At 47.8% G+C, this 17,762-nt stretch overlaps 2 protein-coding genes across 3 annotated transcripts in view; one reads left to right on the top strand and one right to left on the bottom strand.

Annotated features, from left to right (window-relative positions):
- The window catches only part of PIGU (phosphatidylinositol glycan anchor biosynthesis class U), a 129,701-nt gene extending 121,296 nt beyond the window's left edge, over positions 1-8,405 (top strand). For both annotated transcript variants that reach the window (XM_060188641.1, XM_007522663.3), the window contains one exon: positions 8,153-8,405. In XM_060188641.1, the coding sequence (XP_060044624.1) occupies positions 8,153-8,266 (114 nt within the window). In that variant the 3' untranslated portion in view covers positions 8,267-8,405. The remainder of the gene's footprint in view (positions 1-8,152) is intronic.
- A 267-nt stretch (positions 8,406-8,672) lies between these two features.
- MAP1LC3A (microtubule associated protein 1 light chain 3 alpha) lies at positions 8,673-9,757 on the bottom strand. Its single transcript, XM_060188642.1, has 4 exons — positions 9,600-9,757; positions 9,374-9,429; positions 9,200-9,306; positions 8,673-9,127 (listed from the first exon to the last, which is right to left on the bottom strand). Exons 1-4 carry the CDS (start codon positions 9,637-9,639, stop codon positions 8,965-8,967), a joined length of 366 nt encoding a protein of 121 aa, XP_060044625.1. The 5' UTR covers positions 9,640-9,757; the 3' UTR covers positions 8,673-8,964.
- Between the last annotated feature and the right edge of the window lie 8,005 nt (positions 9,758-17,762).

Here is a 17,762-nt window from a genome sequence, read left to right as displayed (position 1 = left end):
GAGAGGGGCAGAGAAAGATAGACACCTGCAGACCTGCTTCACCACCTTCCTGCAGGTAGGGAGCCGGGGGCTCAAACTAGGATCTTTAAGTTGGTCCTTGTGCTTTGTGCCATGTGCGCTTAACCTGCTGTACTACTGCCAGGCCCCCTTGGAACAATTTTAGATAGCACATGTGACCCATTTCCAGTTTCCAGATTAACATCTTCAGTCACCATGGAAGTGTATCAAAATCAGGCAGTGGGGGCCAAGGAGATAGCCCCATCTGTAGTGCAACTGACTTTCTTGCCCTCGGCACCAGGAGTCCCATGTTCGATTCCCCACACCAGCAATAAGCCAGAGCTGAGCTGCTCTCTGGCAAATAAACAGAATCAAGCAATGGACCTTGATACCCTCCTGTTCACTGGGCTCAGATCCTGTGGGTTCTGCCAGTGTTCCTGTAACGCCCTTTGAGTTTGAGCACCCAGCCTGGGACACCGCCTCACAGAGTTGTCACATCTTCCAGTATCCTCTATTGTCTTTCTAATTTTCTTGAGGCTTTTTTTTTTAATATTTATTTACTTATTCCCTTTGTTGCCCTTGTTGTTTTATTGTTGTAGTTATTAATGTCGTTGTTGGATAGGACAGAGAAATGGAGAGAGGAGGGGAAGACAGAGAGGGGGAGAGAAAGATAGACACCTGCAGACCTGCTTCACCGCCTGTGAAGCGACTCCCCTGCAGGTGGGGAGCCGGGGGCTTGAACCGGGATCCTTATGCTGGTCCTTGAGGTTCACGCCATGTGCGCTTAACCAGCTGCGCTACCGCCCAACTCCCCAGTCTTTCCTAATTTTTCCATAACTTAGACAGTCCTGTCCTGTAGTGTCCTCGGTTTGGGTTTGTCTGAAGCTTTTCTTATCACTAGACCTGGTTTGGGAACCTGTGGCCAGTTGAGGCAGTACACACCAGCCACATGGCTCAGGCAGTATTTGCCGCAGTTGCTATTTCCTCTTTCCTCCCTCTGCTCTTTGGAAGCGAGTCAGTAAGTCTAACCCCCCTTCAGAGACTGGAGGTGGGGTGTGGGCAAGAACTGAGCTCTAATTCCTGATGAGGGAGAGTATCTTCATATAGTATCTGGAATTCTTTGTTGGTAGGAGTTGTCTTGGTGCCAAAAAAGTAGCTCACATGGATAGTGTGCTGCTTTGTCATGTGTGTGAGCCAGGTTGGAGCCTGGTGCCCACTACACTGAAGGAAGCTTTAGTGCTGCGGTCTCTGTGGGGTCTTCTTCTCCTCTTCTCTCTCCCTCTCTCTCTCTCTCTGTTCCTTCTATCAGGAAAGGTCAGCCTAAATTGGAGAGACCCTGGAGATGACCAAAACCAGGAAGATTTGTTTTTCCTCCACTTATCTTAATCATTTATTTGGCTGACTTTTTAAAAAAAATTTATTTATTTATTCATGAGAAAGATAGGAGGAGAGAGAGAAAGAACCAGACATCACTCTGGTACATGTGCTGCTGGGGATTGAACTCAGGACCTCATGCTTGAGAGTCTGATGCTTTATCCGCTGCGCCACCTCCTGGACCACTTTGGCTGACTTTTAAACTAGATTTTAACTTTTTTAATATTTTATTTTGATGGTGGGGGTAGATGACATGATGGTTGTGCAAAGAGACTCCCATGCCTGAGACTCTGAAGTCCCAGGTTCAACCCCTCACATCACCATAAACCAGAGCTGAGTAATACTCTGGTTAAAAAAAAATTTTTTTTTTTTCTGATGAGGGAGAGACACAGAGGGAAAGAGACAAGTGTACTATTTGGCTCTGGTTTATGGTGGTGCTGGGGATTGAACCAGAGACTCCAGAGGCTCAGGCATGAATTTTTTTTTTGCATAACCATTATGCTCTCTTAATTTAAATTTTTTTACATAATATGTATATAATAAAAAAGCAAAGGAGTTAAAGACTTAAAGAAACTAACTACCCAAGGTCTTAATAGACTCCTTTTTTTTTTTTTTTGGTACTTCTAAATAATGTGCTAATGTATACTATTTGTACTTTTGATTCACCTCCCCAATTTTTTAAATATATTTATTTTGGGGGGCTGGGTGGTGGCCACCCAGTTAAGTGCACATGTTATAATGTGCAAGGACCCAGGTTCGAGCTCCCAAGCCCCACCTGCAGGGGGGGAAGCTTTGCAAGTGGTGAAACAAGGCTGCAGGTGTCTTTTTTTTTTTTTTAGCATTTTTTAATATTTATTTATTCCCTTTTGTTGCCCTTGTTTTTATTGTCATAGTTATTATTATTGTTGTTGTCATTGTTGGATAGGACAGAGAGAAATGGAGAGAGGAAGGGAAAAAGATAGACACCTGCAGACCTGCTTCACCACTTGTGAAGTGACTCCTTTCAGGTGTCTTTATTTCTCCTTCTCTATCTTCCCCTTCCCTTTCAATTTCTGGCTGTCTCTATCCAATAAATAAAGGCAGTAAAAAATGTATTTATTTTGTATAGAGACAGAAATTGAAAGGGAAGGGAAAGAGAGAGAGAGAGAGTGGGAGAAAGAGAGAGGGAGAGGGAGAGAGAGAGAGAGACCGACCCTCACCACTCTTGAAGCTTCCCCCTGCAAGTGGGGACCGGGGTTTGAACCTGGATCCTTGTACATGGTAATGTGTGTGCTCTACAAGTGCGCCAACACCCAACCCCTATGCCCCTCACCCCTTTATGTTAGATTGAACCGTGTGTGATTGCATTTCCAGTGATCAGGGAGGTTGTAAGGTTCTGAGTTCAGTTCTTGGTTCTGCCTGTGCCAGTGCAGTGCTCTGAGTCTCTTATCACTCTTACTTAAAAAAAAAAAAAGACTTTTTAAAGATAAATTGCATTTTTAAACTATTTGATAATATATGCACTCTACCTGGTGTCCCACCACCTGATCCCCTTGAACCATTTGAGATTTCTAACATTTGGCCTGTTTTTCAGAGATTTTATATTTGGGTTTATTCTTCATTTAAATTTAAAAATACTATTGTAGTTAACTTTTAATATAGAAGCAACTGGGGGGCCAGGCAGTGGTGCACCCACTTTAAGCACACGTTACCATGCACAAGGACCTGGTTCAAAGCCCCAGCTTCCCATCTGTGGAGGGAAGCTTCACAAGTGGTGAAGAGGTGTCTTTTTTCTCTCCCTCTCTTCCCCCACCCCAATTTCTTTCTGGCCTATCAAATAGAGTGGGGGGGAAAGGCGGGGGGATTGCCGAGCAGTGAACACTTTCTTCCTTCTCATTCTTCCACACTAACTACCAGCAGCATGTGCTTCTCTCTGGCCTATTAAGAGGTCAGACAGTGAACACCACCGCAGGATGCTGCTCAGTATCTTTTCACTGTAACGGCACCATCACTTCTAATTTAGATCAAAGTCCACTGGTTCTACCTGGTCCATTCCATTCATGTCATCTTCTTCCTCTCATGTAGAAGTTTCTCCAGCAAATGGCTTACTGGGAGAAAGTGATTTGTAAGAGTTTTCCTTAAATTTGATGACTAAGTGACCCTTTCTGTATCGCCTGTGATATTGGGTTATCAGAAAAGTCATGATGAATTTTTTGCATAGAAAAATAAGTCATGTATCGCACCAAAGTAAAAGACTCTGGGGTGGGTGGGTAGGGAGAATACAGGTCCATGAAGGATGACAGAGGACCTAGTAGGGGTTGTATTGTTAAATGGGAAACTGGGGAATGTTATGCATGTACAACCTATTGTATTTACTGTTGAATGTAAAACATTAATTCCCCAATAAAGAAATTAAAAAAAAAGAAAAAGAAGTCATGACTTTTCCAACAGCCCAATAAACAAGCATGCATTTATTTATATACTTTAATTTCTTTATTAGGCAATTAATGGTTCACAGTCAACAGTAAAATAAAATACAATGGTTTGTACATGTGTAACATTTCTCAGTTTTCCACGTAACAAGTCAAACCCCACTAGGTCCTCCTCTCTCTTCATAGTTACATTTATTTATTTGTTTTAATGGAGCACTGTTCACTCTGGCTTATGATGGTGCAGGGGGTTGAACCTGGGACTTTGGAGCCGTAAGCATGAAAGTCGTTTTGTATAACCACTATTCTGTCTCCCTTACCCTGCTTTCATTTAACACATACTTGATGTCTTCATGCTTCACAACATGGCCTGGATGAGAGGTGGTGACTGCAATTTAGTTGGCAGGAAGTCACACAATGGTATTTGTCCAAGCATGTGAAAAGACCTCCTCTTAGTAACCACAGCTTGATCCTTCTGATCTGCAACAGTGGGAATATCTCCTCAATCCAGTTTTTGTTTTTGGTCTCATTCACCCTGGAATGTTATCTTCTGACCATGTTTAATGCATTCATCAATATGAACTTCCTTTTTTAAAAAATTGTATTTATTTTATTTTTGAGAGAGATGAAAAGAGAGAGAGAGAGAGAGAAACACCAGAGCAATGCTCAGCTCTGGCTTATGGTGGTGTGGGGGATTGAACCTAGAACTTTGGGGCCTCAGGCATGATAGTCTGTTTGCATAACCATTATGCTATCTACCCCACCCTCAATATGAACTTTCTAACTACCTCCGTTTGCAGCTGTTTTTGTTTGTTTTGTTTTGTTTCTAATAAGCAAGGTATCACTTCTCTGGACTGACCTTGTTATATATATACTTTTTTTTTTAATTGCCACCAGGGTTATTGCTGGAGTTCGTTGCCAGCACTACGAATCTACCACTGGTGCCTTTTTTGTTTGTTCATTTTCTATTTCATTTGATAGGACAGAGAGAAATAGAGGGGAGGTGAAGATAGAGAGGGAGAGACAGCTACAGATCTGCCTCACTGCGGGAAGCATCCCCCTGCAGGTGGGGAGCAGGAGCTCAAATCCAGGTCCTTGTGCATGGTAACGTGCCTCTGGGTCAGCTGTACTCAGATAACAGAAAGGGAGGGACAGTACAGCACCAAAGCTGCCTTCAGTGCATAGCATTCCTTGTGCTGGTGGTAAGGTGGGGGGTGGAGCATGGGTCAAACACATGGGAAAGAAAGCAAGTGCCCCATTGCAAGTTCACATCATGCTAGAACTAGCCTTCCCCTAGGCCTCACCCTCTGTGCACACAGGCCCTCTGTGCCGGACCATCCGAGTCCTCGTCTGATGAAGCCTCACTTGCACCTCAGCAATTGGAACAGCACATCCTCCTTTGTTAGCACCGAGACTGTCCATTTTTCACAAACCATTCTTTTGCAGTTTTCTTTTTTTCTTTAATGTTTTCTTTGTGGTTAACAGTGGGTAACAAGACTGTAAGATTACAGAGTATAGTTCCAGACTGCACTCAACACCAAAGTTCTTGGAGTTTTCTTACTGCACCGTTATATAAATCTATGGCTGCCTGAAGTTACTGCACAACATTGTTAGTTCTCCTTTCTCTTGGCATCTTTCCTCCTCCAAAAACCATGAAAAATGTCCACTGGAGAAGTTAGGGGCAGGTGGTGGCACACTTGGTAGAACACAAATGTTGCCATGAGCAAAGATCCAGGTTCAACCCCCCAGTCCCCACCTGCAGGGAGGAAGTTTCACAAGTGGTAAAGCAGTGCTGCAGGTATCTTTCTCTCTCCATTTTTTTTCACATTTATTATTTTTTTTCTCTCCCAACTTCTCACATTTATTTTTTAGTAGTAGTAGTAGTAATTTAATATTGGTTTACAAATTACCAGATAACAGGAGCACAATTCTACACCGTTCTCACCACGGGGGCAGTGAATCCAGAGTCTTGTGGACAATGTATCCAGAGCTGGGTGCCAGGGATATGGGGTGGCTGAGGGCCAAGCTGGCCCCTCCTGGGCTGACCCCTTGCTTTCTCCCAGGATGCCCCTGGTTTCCCCAAAAGGTCCTGGGCCCAGGGTCAATCTGGGCGCCCTGTCGGCGGGAGGAGTGGCAGCAGAAGGTAGGGCTTAACCCAGGACAGATCCTCCCACCAGGAGGCAGGAACAGGACAGCACGTGGGCAACCAGTGGGGGCTCTGGTCTTAGTTCTTGGCTTGTGAGAGCCCTGGAGTCATTATGTCATTATTCCCCATAGATAGCCCTGGTGGGGGGAAAACTGTCCACAAGGGAGCCAGTGCTGCTATTTGCTTCCACCTTCTTTCATTGCCTGGTCTCCTTTGTTATGAGTCCCCTTTGTTTGCATCAGAAATTTTTGTGTGAGGAATCTGCTCCAAGCTCCTCTCCACTATTTGGATCCTTATCAAAGTAGTAGTGCTTCAAGGTCAGCTTCCTATAAGCTTTTTTCAGTTCTTCTTGGGTGACATTAAGTTTGACCCCCCAACATTGGTGAATGGCTGCTAATTTTCTAAGCCTGATTGGGCTGAGGTTCGGTGTGGGGGCAGGGGGCATGGGCGGGGGGGGGGGGGGGCATTAGAAGGTGCAGTGTTGTGTGCAGCTCAGCTCGCCACTTACTTAACACTCAGGAAAATTCCACAACCATTCTTTATCTGCAGTTTTCATATGGTCTAGCCTAATGCTTAGTGGTTTTTATTATTACTTCTAAAAGATGTATTAATGAAAACAAGAAAGATGGGAGAACCAGAATATCACTGTGATAGAACTCAGGACCTCATGCTTTAGAGTCTAAAACTTTATCTACTGCACCACCTCCTAGACCACAGTGCCTTGTATTTTTACTTTTTTTCTCCCAGCTAATTCTGTGTGACTTTGGAGTTTGCTTGTATTGTTGTGAATTGTGATTGGACCTGCCCCTCATCTGATCTGATCTGGGGATGAGACATCTCACCAGCTTGCCTCGACTTGACTCCTCTTCCCAGACCACCCCACTAAGGCCTGGGTGAGGAAGGGCTGCAGGATGTGAGGCCAGCCTTTCCCATGATAATTGCCCTTCCCTCTCAGGGTTCCCTGGGTTCTGTCTGCTCTGACACCCTCAGCAGTGAAATTTTGTGCTTTATGGTGAGCTGGGCCCCTGGTGCATAGCCTAGCAGAGTCATGGTCAGTGGTCTAGCTCTCTCAGTCCTAGGCCAACCTTGAACTCTTTGACCTTCAACTTACTCATCTGTTAGGCAGGCTTTCCTGATGGGCCCGTGTGGTGCTAGAATGGCAGGTCCTTGTCCCAGACCATCACTGTTGCTGGCCCTGAGATCATCCAGGCCCCTCCACGGTCACCTTCCTATGAGACTGCCCAAGACAGAGGCTGGGATCCCAAGCTCAACTCAACCTCTGAACTGCTCCCAGACCCCTGCTAAGTGTCCCCCTTACTCTGGCTTCCGTCTTCACGTGCCAAGAAACAGCTGCTGATAGTCTGAGAGAGTTCTAGGTCTCTCAGGACTGGAGGTATCTGCATGAGGAGCCCTTCTCCATATTCCCATGGGGTCAGCCCTGCACCTACCCCAGGCATGAGGTAAATCCCTGCTCCCCTTTGAGCCCCTCAGGCCCCTCTGATCCTGTCACCCAGGTAGGAAAGATAGACTGCACTAGGTGGAGTCTGGCCATTGTGCCACCATCAGTCACAAAAGCAGCTGGGTTAGTTTGTGTTACCAAACAGAAGTTAAATGAGGCCAAGACATAATCTTTAGTGTAAAGGAAGGCTTCTCTGAGGAAGTGGTCCTCAGACCTGAAGAACAAGCAGGTGGTTTGGTGAAAAGGCCATTGTGGCTGCAGTTGAGTGATGGGTTCAGCTAGCTACAGGCTGTGGGGGGCCCCAGAATGCTTGAGCTTTAAGAAAAGTCTGAAGATTCTTTTAAGCTGGGAACTGACATACCCGGGTTTGTGTTGTGAGGATCTCCCTCTAGATAATGGGGAAACTGAACAGGGGAGGCTTAAGAGCAGGGAACTCGCAGAGGGAATTATGAAGACAACTACAATTGAGTGAACTTCAGCATTTACAGAGAAGTATCAAGTGATTCAGTGATCTGAACACCTGACCTAAAACCAGGGATACACATTTCCTGGATTCCCGGAGGGGCTGGAGAATGTGGGCCCCTCTGATTGCAGTGTCCTAGTCTGGAGTTCAAAGTCAGGGCTTGGGAAGGAGGCAGGGCAGGCAACCTGCAGTGGGGCCACCAAGACTTGGTTGGGCTTCCTGACGTCATTCTAGTTCCTCAGAGAGAGGTACCCCAAAACTTCTCTCTCTTACATACACACACTCTCTCTCCCTCCTCCCTCCAGATCTTGCTTATCTCCGACTACTTCTACGCCTTCCTGCGAAGGGAATACTACCTCACACATGGCCTCTACCTGACCACCAAGGACGGCACGGAGGCCATGCTTGTGCTCAAGTAGGTCTGGCTCTACACAGGCTGCACAGACTCCAGGGTGGATGGGCCAGAGGCTGGCCAAGCCCTCTCGCCAGAGCTGCCAGCGGAAAAGTCCTCAGGCAGCTGGGATTCAGGACCATGAATCGCTGGCAGCAAGGCCTGTGGGGAACACCTGTACTCACTTGGAACCCCACTTTGTGGCTCTGCACACCAAGGAACCCCCTCCCAGGCAGGAATGGGGCACAAGCAGGTGAGCAGAGCTTTTTAGGTTGTGACTTAATAAAAGTTTTTTTGTTACAAGCAGACCAGGAGACCTTCCCTGGGATGGTGGTGCACTGGGGGGGGAGGGGGGGCTTCACTGCCCCCCAGTACATTGCATGCAGTGGGTTTCCAGGAGCCCTCTCCCCATCACAAGCAGCTGGAGGCAAAAGGCCAGGCAGGCCTGAGCAATCTTTATTCTGCAGAGGGACAATGGCCACAGATGCAAGACCAGGAGAGCCAGGGGGCCAGTCCTTCGAAGTGGGCAGGTCCAGGCAGGGGAAGGACAGATGGACAGACAGGCAGGGGCCTAAAAAAGCAAACAAACACACGGCAGGGGTGCTGGGAGGCTGCACCTTGCCTGCCTCCATCCCACCCGCATTCAGGAGAACCCTAACCCGCCCTGCAGCTCAGGTGCTCCCGGGGGGGCCCCCCTACTCCCCGCCAATCCCCCCTACTGCTGGCTCAGAAGCCAAAGGTTTCCTGGGAGGCGTAGACCATGTAGAGGAAGCCGTCGTCGTCCTTCTCCTGCTCGTAGATGTCGGCGATGGGCGTGGACACGCTCACCATGCTGTGCTGGTTGACCAGCAGGAAGAAGGCCTGCGTGGGGTTCAGCTGCAGGCGGCGCCTGGGTGCAGGGGGTGGTGAGGGCGCAGCCGGGTGACAGCTCCCCCCCCCCCCCCCAGGACTCGGAGCTTACCGGATGATCTTGACCAGCTCGCTCATGTTGACGTGGTCGGGGACCAGGAACTTGGTCTTGTCCAGGACGGGCAGCTGCTTCTCCCCCTTGTAGCGCTCGATGATCACCTGCGGGCGGGCGGGCGCCGTGAGCGGCGGCGGGGCGGGCGGGGCGGGGCTGCGGGCGCGGACTCACCGGGATCTTGCTGGGGTGCTGGTCGCGGATCTGCTGCACCTCCTTACAGCGGTCGGCTGCGGGCGGGCGGCGGACGGGCGGGGGTCAGTGCGGCCCGGCCCTGCCGCCTCCCGGGGGTCCGGCCCGAGCCTGACGTCACGGGACTGACGTCACCCGAGGCGCCGGGGAGATGGGCGCCCCCCCCAGCCGCCCCCGCCCGACGCCCGCAGGTCGCCCTAGGCCTCACCGAAGCTGCGCCGCTGCTTGAAAGGCCGGTCTGAGGGCATCGCGGCCGCCGGGCGCTGGCGGAGCTGCGGACGGGGCGCTCTGCGGAGCCGGAGGTAACTCGCCGGTGACGTCAGGTCACAACATTCCTTCAAGGGGAGGCCGGCGCGTGGCTCCCATTGGGCCGACGCAAAGCCCGCCTCCCGCGTGATGTCACCGCCCTGCGGAGACCGGAGAGTCTGGGCGCGTCCCCCCCCCCCACCGCGCGGGGCGGGGCCTGGGCGACACAGTCCCCTGACGTCACAGCCACCCCGGCCGTGGGAGGCCGTGAGAACCGAGAATCTTCGCGCCTGGAGCTGGGGTCAGAGAAAGACAAAAGGAGGGCGGGTAAAACAGAAGAAACTAAGAAGGAAACTGACAGGGGGGCAAGAAAGCAGATCTGACGCACAGAGAAGATCACTGAGCCAGTAGAGGGATGGTGCCGAGCTTCTGACCAGGAGCTCTCAAAGTTTATTTGAAGACCAGGCTTTTCATAAAATCCAGAACGAGATTAAAAAATCAGTATCGGGGGTCGGGTGGCGCAAAGTGCAAGGACCAGCATAAGGATCCTGATTCAAGCTCCCGGCTCCCCACCTGCAGGGCAGTCGCTTCACAAGCGGTGAAGCAGGTCTGCAGGTGTCTTATCTTTCTCTCCCCCTCTCTGTCTTTCCCTCCTCTCTCCATTTACGACGACATCAACAGCAACAACAATAATAACAATAAAAAACAAGGGTAACAAAAGGGAAGATAAATAATAAAAAATAAATTTAAATAAAATAAAAGTCAGTATCTCTGCACATGCTCTGGGATGAATTTGCTGAACTCTAAGGAGAAGTTAGATGAAAGAATGGTGAGAAACTGAACTGGTAAACATGTAAGATATAAACAAGTATCTAATTGGAGCCTGAATCGTGATAATTCATTTGTGGAGGACAAACGAGCAGGGACGCAGTAATAGGCAAGTGGTGAGGGTTATCAACTGAAGTGATGTAAGAAGTTTGGTGACTTAAGAGGGAAGACACTGAAAACTGGTATGCATTCCAAACATTTAAGAAGGACAACTAATATAGAAAGTATATAAAGGGCATAGAAGGAAATGGAAGCAAAAGAAAATGGATAGAATGTAAGTGGTGGGCAAGGGAAACAACATAATGGTTGTGCCTGAAGACTATCATCTCTGAGGCTCCAGAATCCTAGGTTCAATCCCTGTACCACCATAAACCAGAGCTGAGCAGTGAGTGCTCTGGTACACACACACACACACACACACACACACACACACACACACACACACACACACAGTACAAAAAGTAGAAACAGCGGAGAGGTGGTGCAGTGCATAAGATATTAGATGTCAGACAAGATCCCAAACTCAATTTCCGCACTGCATGTGCCAGAGTAATGTTCTGGCTCTCTCCTTTCGTTAATCTTTCTTTAAAAAATTAGAAAATGTATTTCATATTCATCTAATATTAAGATACACGATCATCTTGACTAAGAAAAACTAGAAGCAGCTCTGAGAAATTGTACCCGTGTCAACTGCTGTATTGTAAAACTGTCTATCCCCTAATGGTGCTTTAAAAAACATTTTTAGGGAGTCGGGCGGCAGCACAGTGGGTTAAGCGCAGGTGGCTCGAAGCACAAGGACCAGTGTAAGGACCCCTGTTGGAGCCCCCGGGTCCCCACCTGCAGGGGAGTCGCTTCACAGGCGGTGAAGCAGGTCTGCAGGTGTCTTTCTTTTTTTTAATTTTTTTATTTTATTTATTCCCTTTTGTTGCCCTTGTTGTTTTATTGTTGTAGTTATTATTGTTGTTGTCGTTGCTGGATAGGACAGAGAAAAATGGAGAGAGGAGAGGAAGACAGAGAGGAAGAGAGAAAGATAGACACCTGCAGACCTGCTTCACCGCCTGTGAAGCGACTCCCCTGCAGGTGGGGAGCCGGAGTTCGAACCGGGATCCTTATGCCGGTCCTTGTGCTTGGAGCCACCTGCGCTTAACCCGCTGCGCTACAGCCCGACTCCCTGCAGGTGTCTTTCTCTCCCCCTCTGTCTTCCCCTCCTCTCTCCATTTCTCTCTGTCCTATCCAACAATGACGACAACAATAATAACTACAAGACAAGGGCAACAAAAGGGAATAAATAAATAAATATTTAAATAAAATAAAAAACATTTTTACTCCTGTGGTCTGGGAGATGGTGCACTGGATAAAGTCTTAAACTCTCAAGCATGAGGTCCTGAGTTCAATCCCTGGCAGCACATGTACCAGAGTGATGTCTGGCTCTTTCTCTCCTCCTATCTTTCTCATTAATAAATAAAGAAAATCTTTAAATACATTTTTACTCAAAACAATATGGAACTAGCTGCTGCTCCTAAACCTATCACAAGTCTTCAATTACTATTAGGATAAAAGTGTTTGATTAAAAAAAAAAAAAGCAGTTCTATGCTGTCTACAAGAACACTTAAAGCCCAAAGACACCAAAAGTGAAAAGATGGGTGGTCCAGGAGGTGGCACAGTGGCTAAGGCACTAGACTCTCAAGCATGAAGTCTTGAGCTCAATCTCTGGCAACACATGTATCAGAGTGATGTCTGGTTCTTTCTCTCTCTCCTATCTTTCTCATTAATAAATAAATAAAATCTTTTTTTAAAATAAAATAAAAAGATGGAAAAAGGTGTAGTGGGAAAAGGAAAAAAAAAAAACTAACCAAAAAGTGTGTAACAAAATAAAGCCAAGTACCTTACCCTGTAGAGCACATACTTTTTTAAAAATATATTTATTCCCTTTTGTTGCCTTTGTTTTTATTGTTGTAATTATTATTGTTATTATTGATGTCATCATTGTTGGATAGGACAGAGAGAAATGGAGAGAGGAGGGGAAGACAGAGAGGGGGAGATAAAGACCGACACCTGCAGACCTGCTTCACCGCCTGTGAAGCGACTCCCCTGCAGGTGGGCAGCCGGGGGCTCGAACCGGGATCCTTACGCTGGTCTTTGCACTTTGCGCCACATGTGCTTAGCCAGCTGTGCTACCACCTGACTCCCTAGAGTGCACATTTTTACCATGCACAAGGATGTAGGTTTGAGTCCCTGGTACCATGTAGGAACACCATGGACAGCAAATATACCAGAAACAATCCCAAAAACAGTTATGACTACTAATCCACAACAAAACAAGCATCTGATAGCAAATTTATTTTTATTTTTATTTATTTTTTCAAAACAGAGCAGTACTCAGCTCTGGCTTATAGTGGTGCAGAGGATTGAACCAGGGACTTTTGGTGGCCCAGGTATGAGTCTCTTTGCATAAGCATTATGCTATCTACCCCTCCCCTAAATAGTCAATTTCATAGAAAACTTATTTTCTTTTTTTAATATTTATTTATTCCCTTTCGTTGCCCTTGTTGTTTTTTATTGTTGTAATTATTGTCGTCGTCATTGTTGGATAGAACAGAGAGAAATGGAGAGAAGAGGGGAAGACAGAGAGGGCGAGAGAAAGACAGACACCTGCAGACCTGCTTCACCACTTGTGAAGCGACTCCCCTGCAGGTGGGGAGCCGGGGGCTCAAACAGGGATCCTTATGCTGGTCCTTGCGCTTTGCACCAAGGGCGCTTAACTCGCTGCGCTACTTCCTGACTCCCAGAAAATTTATTTTCTAACCATAGGCAAGAGCCGAGTAAGCTCTAAATGTTTGGCCGTTTAAATATCTAGAGCACCCTGGAGCTGCCAGGCAGGGCAGGTGCCCTGTCCCAGGGTTTGTACCACAACTCTGGGGAAAACGCTTCTGCTGCGGCGCCTCCCTCTCACTCTCTGTCTGAAAAAGCCAGCATGGAGCAGTGGTACCACACATATCGCAGAGTCCAGACAGTGACTATTTTCAGCTTTGCAGGCCCACAATGTCTCTGGAAATTGCTCAGCCTGTGTTTTAAGTAAAACCACGTTAGACAATGTAGTGGCTCTCTTCTAAAAGATTTGACTTGAGGCCCTTTGTCTGCTCTAGAGCTGTGTGTTGGGCGGACTGGCTCCTGAACAAGACGTTGCGGGAGACTGACTGTGATCAAAGCCAAAGAACTAGGTTGGTCATGGCCATGGAGAAGTGGCTGCATCTCCTCTGTCGGCCGAAGCCGTGGGCCAAGGCTACAGGAGGGAGGGGCCGAGTCCCACACCCAAGCTCTGTGTTCAGGCTTCCTGTTTCCTGAGCAGTCCACAGGCTGACATGCCCCTCCAGTCCTTTGGTTTTTCACCTGTTTCCACCTCTGGAACCCCAACTCCCTACCCCACCATGACCCCAGAATCCAAGTCCTGACCTACTTCATGCCTGTGCTTAAAAGTCCAGTAGGGCTGGGGAGATAGTGCAGCAGGAGCACACCAAATGCGCCTGCTCGAGGTCTCAGAAGTCCCAGGTTCAATACCTGGCACCAGCCTCTGGCAGAGGTGAACACTGTTCTGCCCTTTGTCTCTTAGGGAAAAAAAAAAATCATCAGACATCTCAAACATGGACCTGGCACATGCAAACCCATGATCTTCCCCTAAAATGTGTCCCCATTATAATCTTTTTTTTTCTTTTTTAGTTTTTTTATTTATTTTAAAAAAGGAGACATTAACAAAGCCATAGGATAAGAGGGGTACAACTTCACACAGTTCCCACCACCATATCGCCATATCCCATCCCCTCCCCTGATAGCTTTCCTATTTTTTTTTTTTTTGCCTCCAGGGTTATTGCTGGGACTCAGTGCCTGCACCATGAATCCACTGCTCCTGGAGGCCATTTTTTCACCCCTTTTTGTTGCCCTTGTTGTTGTAGCCTTGTTGTGGCCATTATTGTTGTTGTTGATGTCGTTCATTGTTGGATAGGACAGAGAGAAATGGAGAGAAGAGGGGAAGACAGAGAGGGGGAGAGAAAGATAGACACCTGCAGACCCCGCTTCACCAACCGTGAAGCGACTCCCCTGCAGGTGGGGAGCTGGGGGCTGGAACCGGGATCCTTAAGCCCGCACCACATGCGCTCAACCCACTGCGCCACCACGGGACCCCCAGCTTTCCCATTCTCTATCCCTCTGGGAGCATGAACCCAGGGTCATTGTGGGATGCAGAAGGTGGAAGGTCTGGCTTCTGTAATTGCTTCCCCGCTGAACATGGGCATTGACAGGTTGATCCATACTCCCAGTCTGTCTCTCTCTTTCCCTAGTAGGGTGGAGCTCTGGGGAAGCGAAGCTCCAGGACACATTGGTGGGGTTGTCTGTCCAGGAAAGTCTGGTCGGCATCATGCTAGCATTTGGAACCTGGTGGCTAAAAAGAGAGTTAACATACAAAGCCAAAAAATTGTTGAACAATAATGAACCTAAAAGCTGGAATAGTGCAGATGAAGTGTTGGGGGGGTCCTCTATTTTGTAGATAGCTAGTAGGCATATTTTAGTTATATTCCAAAGGGCCTGTGGCTATACTAGGTTGTTTTTTTGTTTGTTTTTTCCCCGCTGAGCCACGGTCTGTCTGCTTCAGTCTGGTCTCACTACACTGACAGAAACACAGGACTTGGGTCGTGTGCTCCCTGTACCCCATCATTCAGAGTAGACATCAGAGGCTGGTGGTGGTCTGCGAGGCCTGTGAGATCTGGCTTCCTGCTGCTCCTCTGTCCTCAGCGACCCCCACCACACACACACAACTCCCCCTACTTCTTCCCACCCCCTTACCCTATTACAACCACACTGACCTCACTGTTCCTGGAACCCCAGACACTATGCCTCAAGGCCTGCCCGCACCAACTGTTCCCTTCCCATGAAGCACTCTTTCCTGAGCTCCCTGTGCAGCTCACTCTCTCATCCCCAAGGTCTACTCAGGGAAATCTCTTTTAAAGGTTTATGGGCGGGGAGAGGGGAGAGGGGGGAAGTAACCAGAGCATCATCTGGCACATGTGATGCTGGGGATTGAACTTGGGACTTCATGCCTGAAAGTTCAACGCTTTATCCATTGTACCACCTCTTAGGCCAAAGGAGGTCTTCTTAAACCATCTTATTCAGTGTTGCAGCCCCTGCCTTAGGCACTCCCTGTCCAGGGCTTTGCTCAATATAGTCTAATGTGCTGTGTAATATTCTTTTTTAAAAAAATATTTTATTTATTTATTCATGAGAAATGATAGGAGTGAGAGAAAGAACCAGATGTCACTCTGGTACATGTGCTGCTGGGGATTGAACTTGGGACCTCATGCCTTAGAGTCCAGTGCCCTATCCAGTGCACCACCTCCTGGACCACAGCTGTGTAATATTCTGAGTACTTCATTATGCAAAATGAAGCATAGAGAGCACTTGGGTGATGGCTCTGTGCCTGCCGGGTGTCCTGTGCACTAACGCTCCTTTTGCTTTCCCACCTCTCTCATCTTCATGCATTTCAGAGTAAGTCGCAGTCCAACACCCACTTGTGACAGAAAATTTCAACAGAGTAGGCATGAAGTTGACCCCAGCATAACGAAACCGCAGGTGACAAGTACATAGCTAATATTAGACACATTGGTGAAAATTTGGAAGCTATTCCTCAAGGTCAGGGACAGGACAAGGATGCTCAATCTTGCCACATTTATTCAGCATTATATTGGAAGTCCTACCTATAGCAGTCAGACTAGAAAAATTAAAGCAATCCAAACTGGAAATGAAGAAGTCAGACTGTTAGCCATGTGCAGGTCATGAGGGGCTGGGCACTGGTGCACACACCCAGTAGAGTGCACGTGCTACCATGTGTGAGAACCTGAGCCTGAACCCCATCCCCACCAGCAGGGGGAAGCTTCACAAGTGGTGAAGCAGTGCTGCAGGTGTCTGTCTCTCTCCCTCTTCATTTCTCTTTGTCTCTATAAAAACAAAATGATAAATGTGAACCTCACGCAGGTCATGTATACAGACAGTTCTCAGTTTACAGCAGTTCAACCTACACTTTTTTGGCTTTGTGGTGGTGTGAAAGTTAATGCATCAGAGCTGGGCGTTAGCACAGTGGGTTAAGCGCATATGGCTCAAAGCACAAGGGCCAGCGACTTCCGGAGGCGGGGCTACGGAGGAGCAGCCATGTTTCTCTCCTCTCCTCTCCTGGGTCAACTAGAAATACCAAAGCAGACCACCTGGAACCACAACAAGACAGGACTAGAACGACTTCAGGAACCCACCAAATCACTGGTGAGTGCAAACACATGTGGTGCATGGATAGAGAGGAGCCTAGGGAGAGATTAAGTGGCTGGTAACCGTCCCGCACTTTACCAGTTGAGTCACCACCTCCAGTCTGTCTCACCAACAAGGGGATGGCTGAAGGGAGGAGAGGCCTCCCCTGAGACTCACCAATGCAACTGTGAGTCTCCATTGCTACTGCCCTCAGACTGCAGCGGTGGGGAGGCCCTGTGCTGACACCAGGGGACAGAGAACTAAACAGGAAACTCAGGAGAAGATCTATACCTCAGTGGCCTAGCAGTGGGGCTGTGAGAGTCTCTTTGCATAACCACTGGATTATCTCTGCCACACCCTGCTTTATCTCTTGGTCAGGAGTCAGTGATTAAGCTAAGAAGCCTACTTACAGTTTAAAACCCTCAGGCTCCCATATCCTACTGGGAAGAAAAAGAGCAAAAGAGGCTTTTAAGCCACTGTACTTCAACTCAGGGATTAAAATAATATCGAAACAACTGTCAATTTCCACAATGGTGAACCCTTTAATTACCTTACTTAGACACAAGTCAGTTCAGGCAAGAGTGATCAGTAATTTGAAAAGTCCTGAGAGAGGAACCTCATAACATACTATATAAAATGGTTAAACCAACAAGAAGAAATATTGGAGCTAACAGCCCCCCAAAGGGTGGAGCACAAAATAATGAGGTCAACATCCAAACACTAGTTAAGGAAATAATCACAGGAGTGAGTAAAGAGTTTGAAAGAATTGTCATCAGAAATGCAGAAACAACCAGTGAGACTCTGGAAGAAAACACTAATTATTCCAAGGTTATTAGAGAGCTGAAAGCTGAAATAGCTGAGCTAAGAACACAACTATCTGAATAAGCTAAAACAGTATCAGAACAGGGTAACAAAAATAGATGAACTCCAGAAAACAGAGGGGAGAGAGACTAGAACAAGGGCCGGTATAAGGATCCTGGTTAGAGCCCCCAGCTCCCCACCTGCAGGGGAG

This window comes from Erinaceus europaeus, chromosome 1 (genome assembly GCF_950295315.1).
Source record: "Erinaceus europaeus chromosome 1, mEriEur2.1, whole genome shotgun sequence".
Classification (NCBI taxonomy): domain Eukaryota; kingdom Metazoa; phylum Chordata; class Mammalia; order Eulipotyphla; family Erinaceidae; genus Erinaceus; species Erinaceus europaeus.
This window is presented reverse-complemented; position numbering and strand designations above follow the sequence as displayed.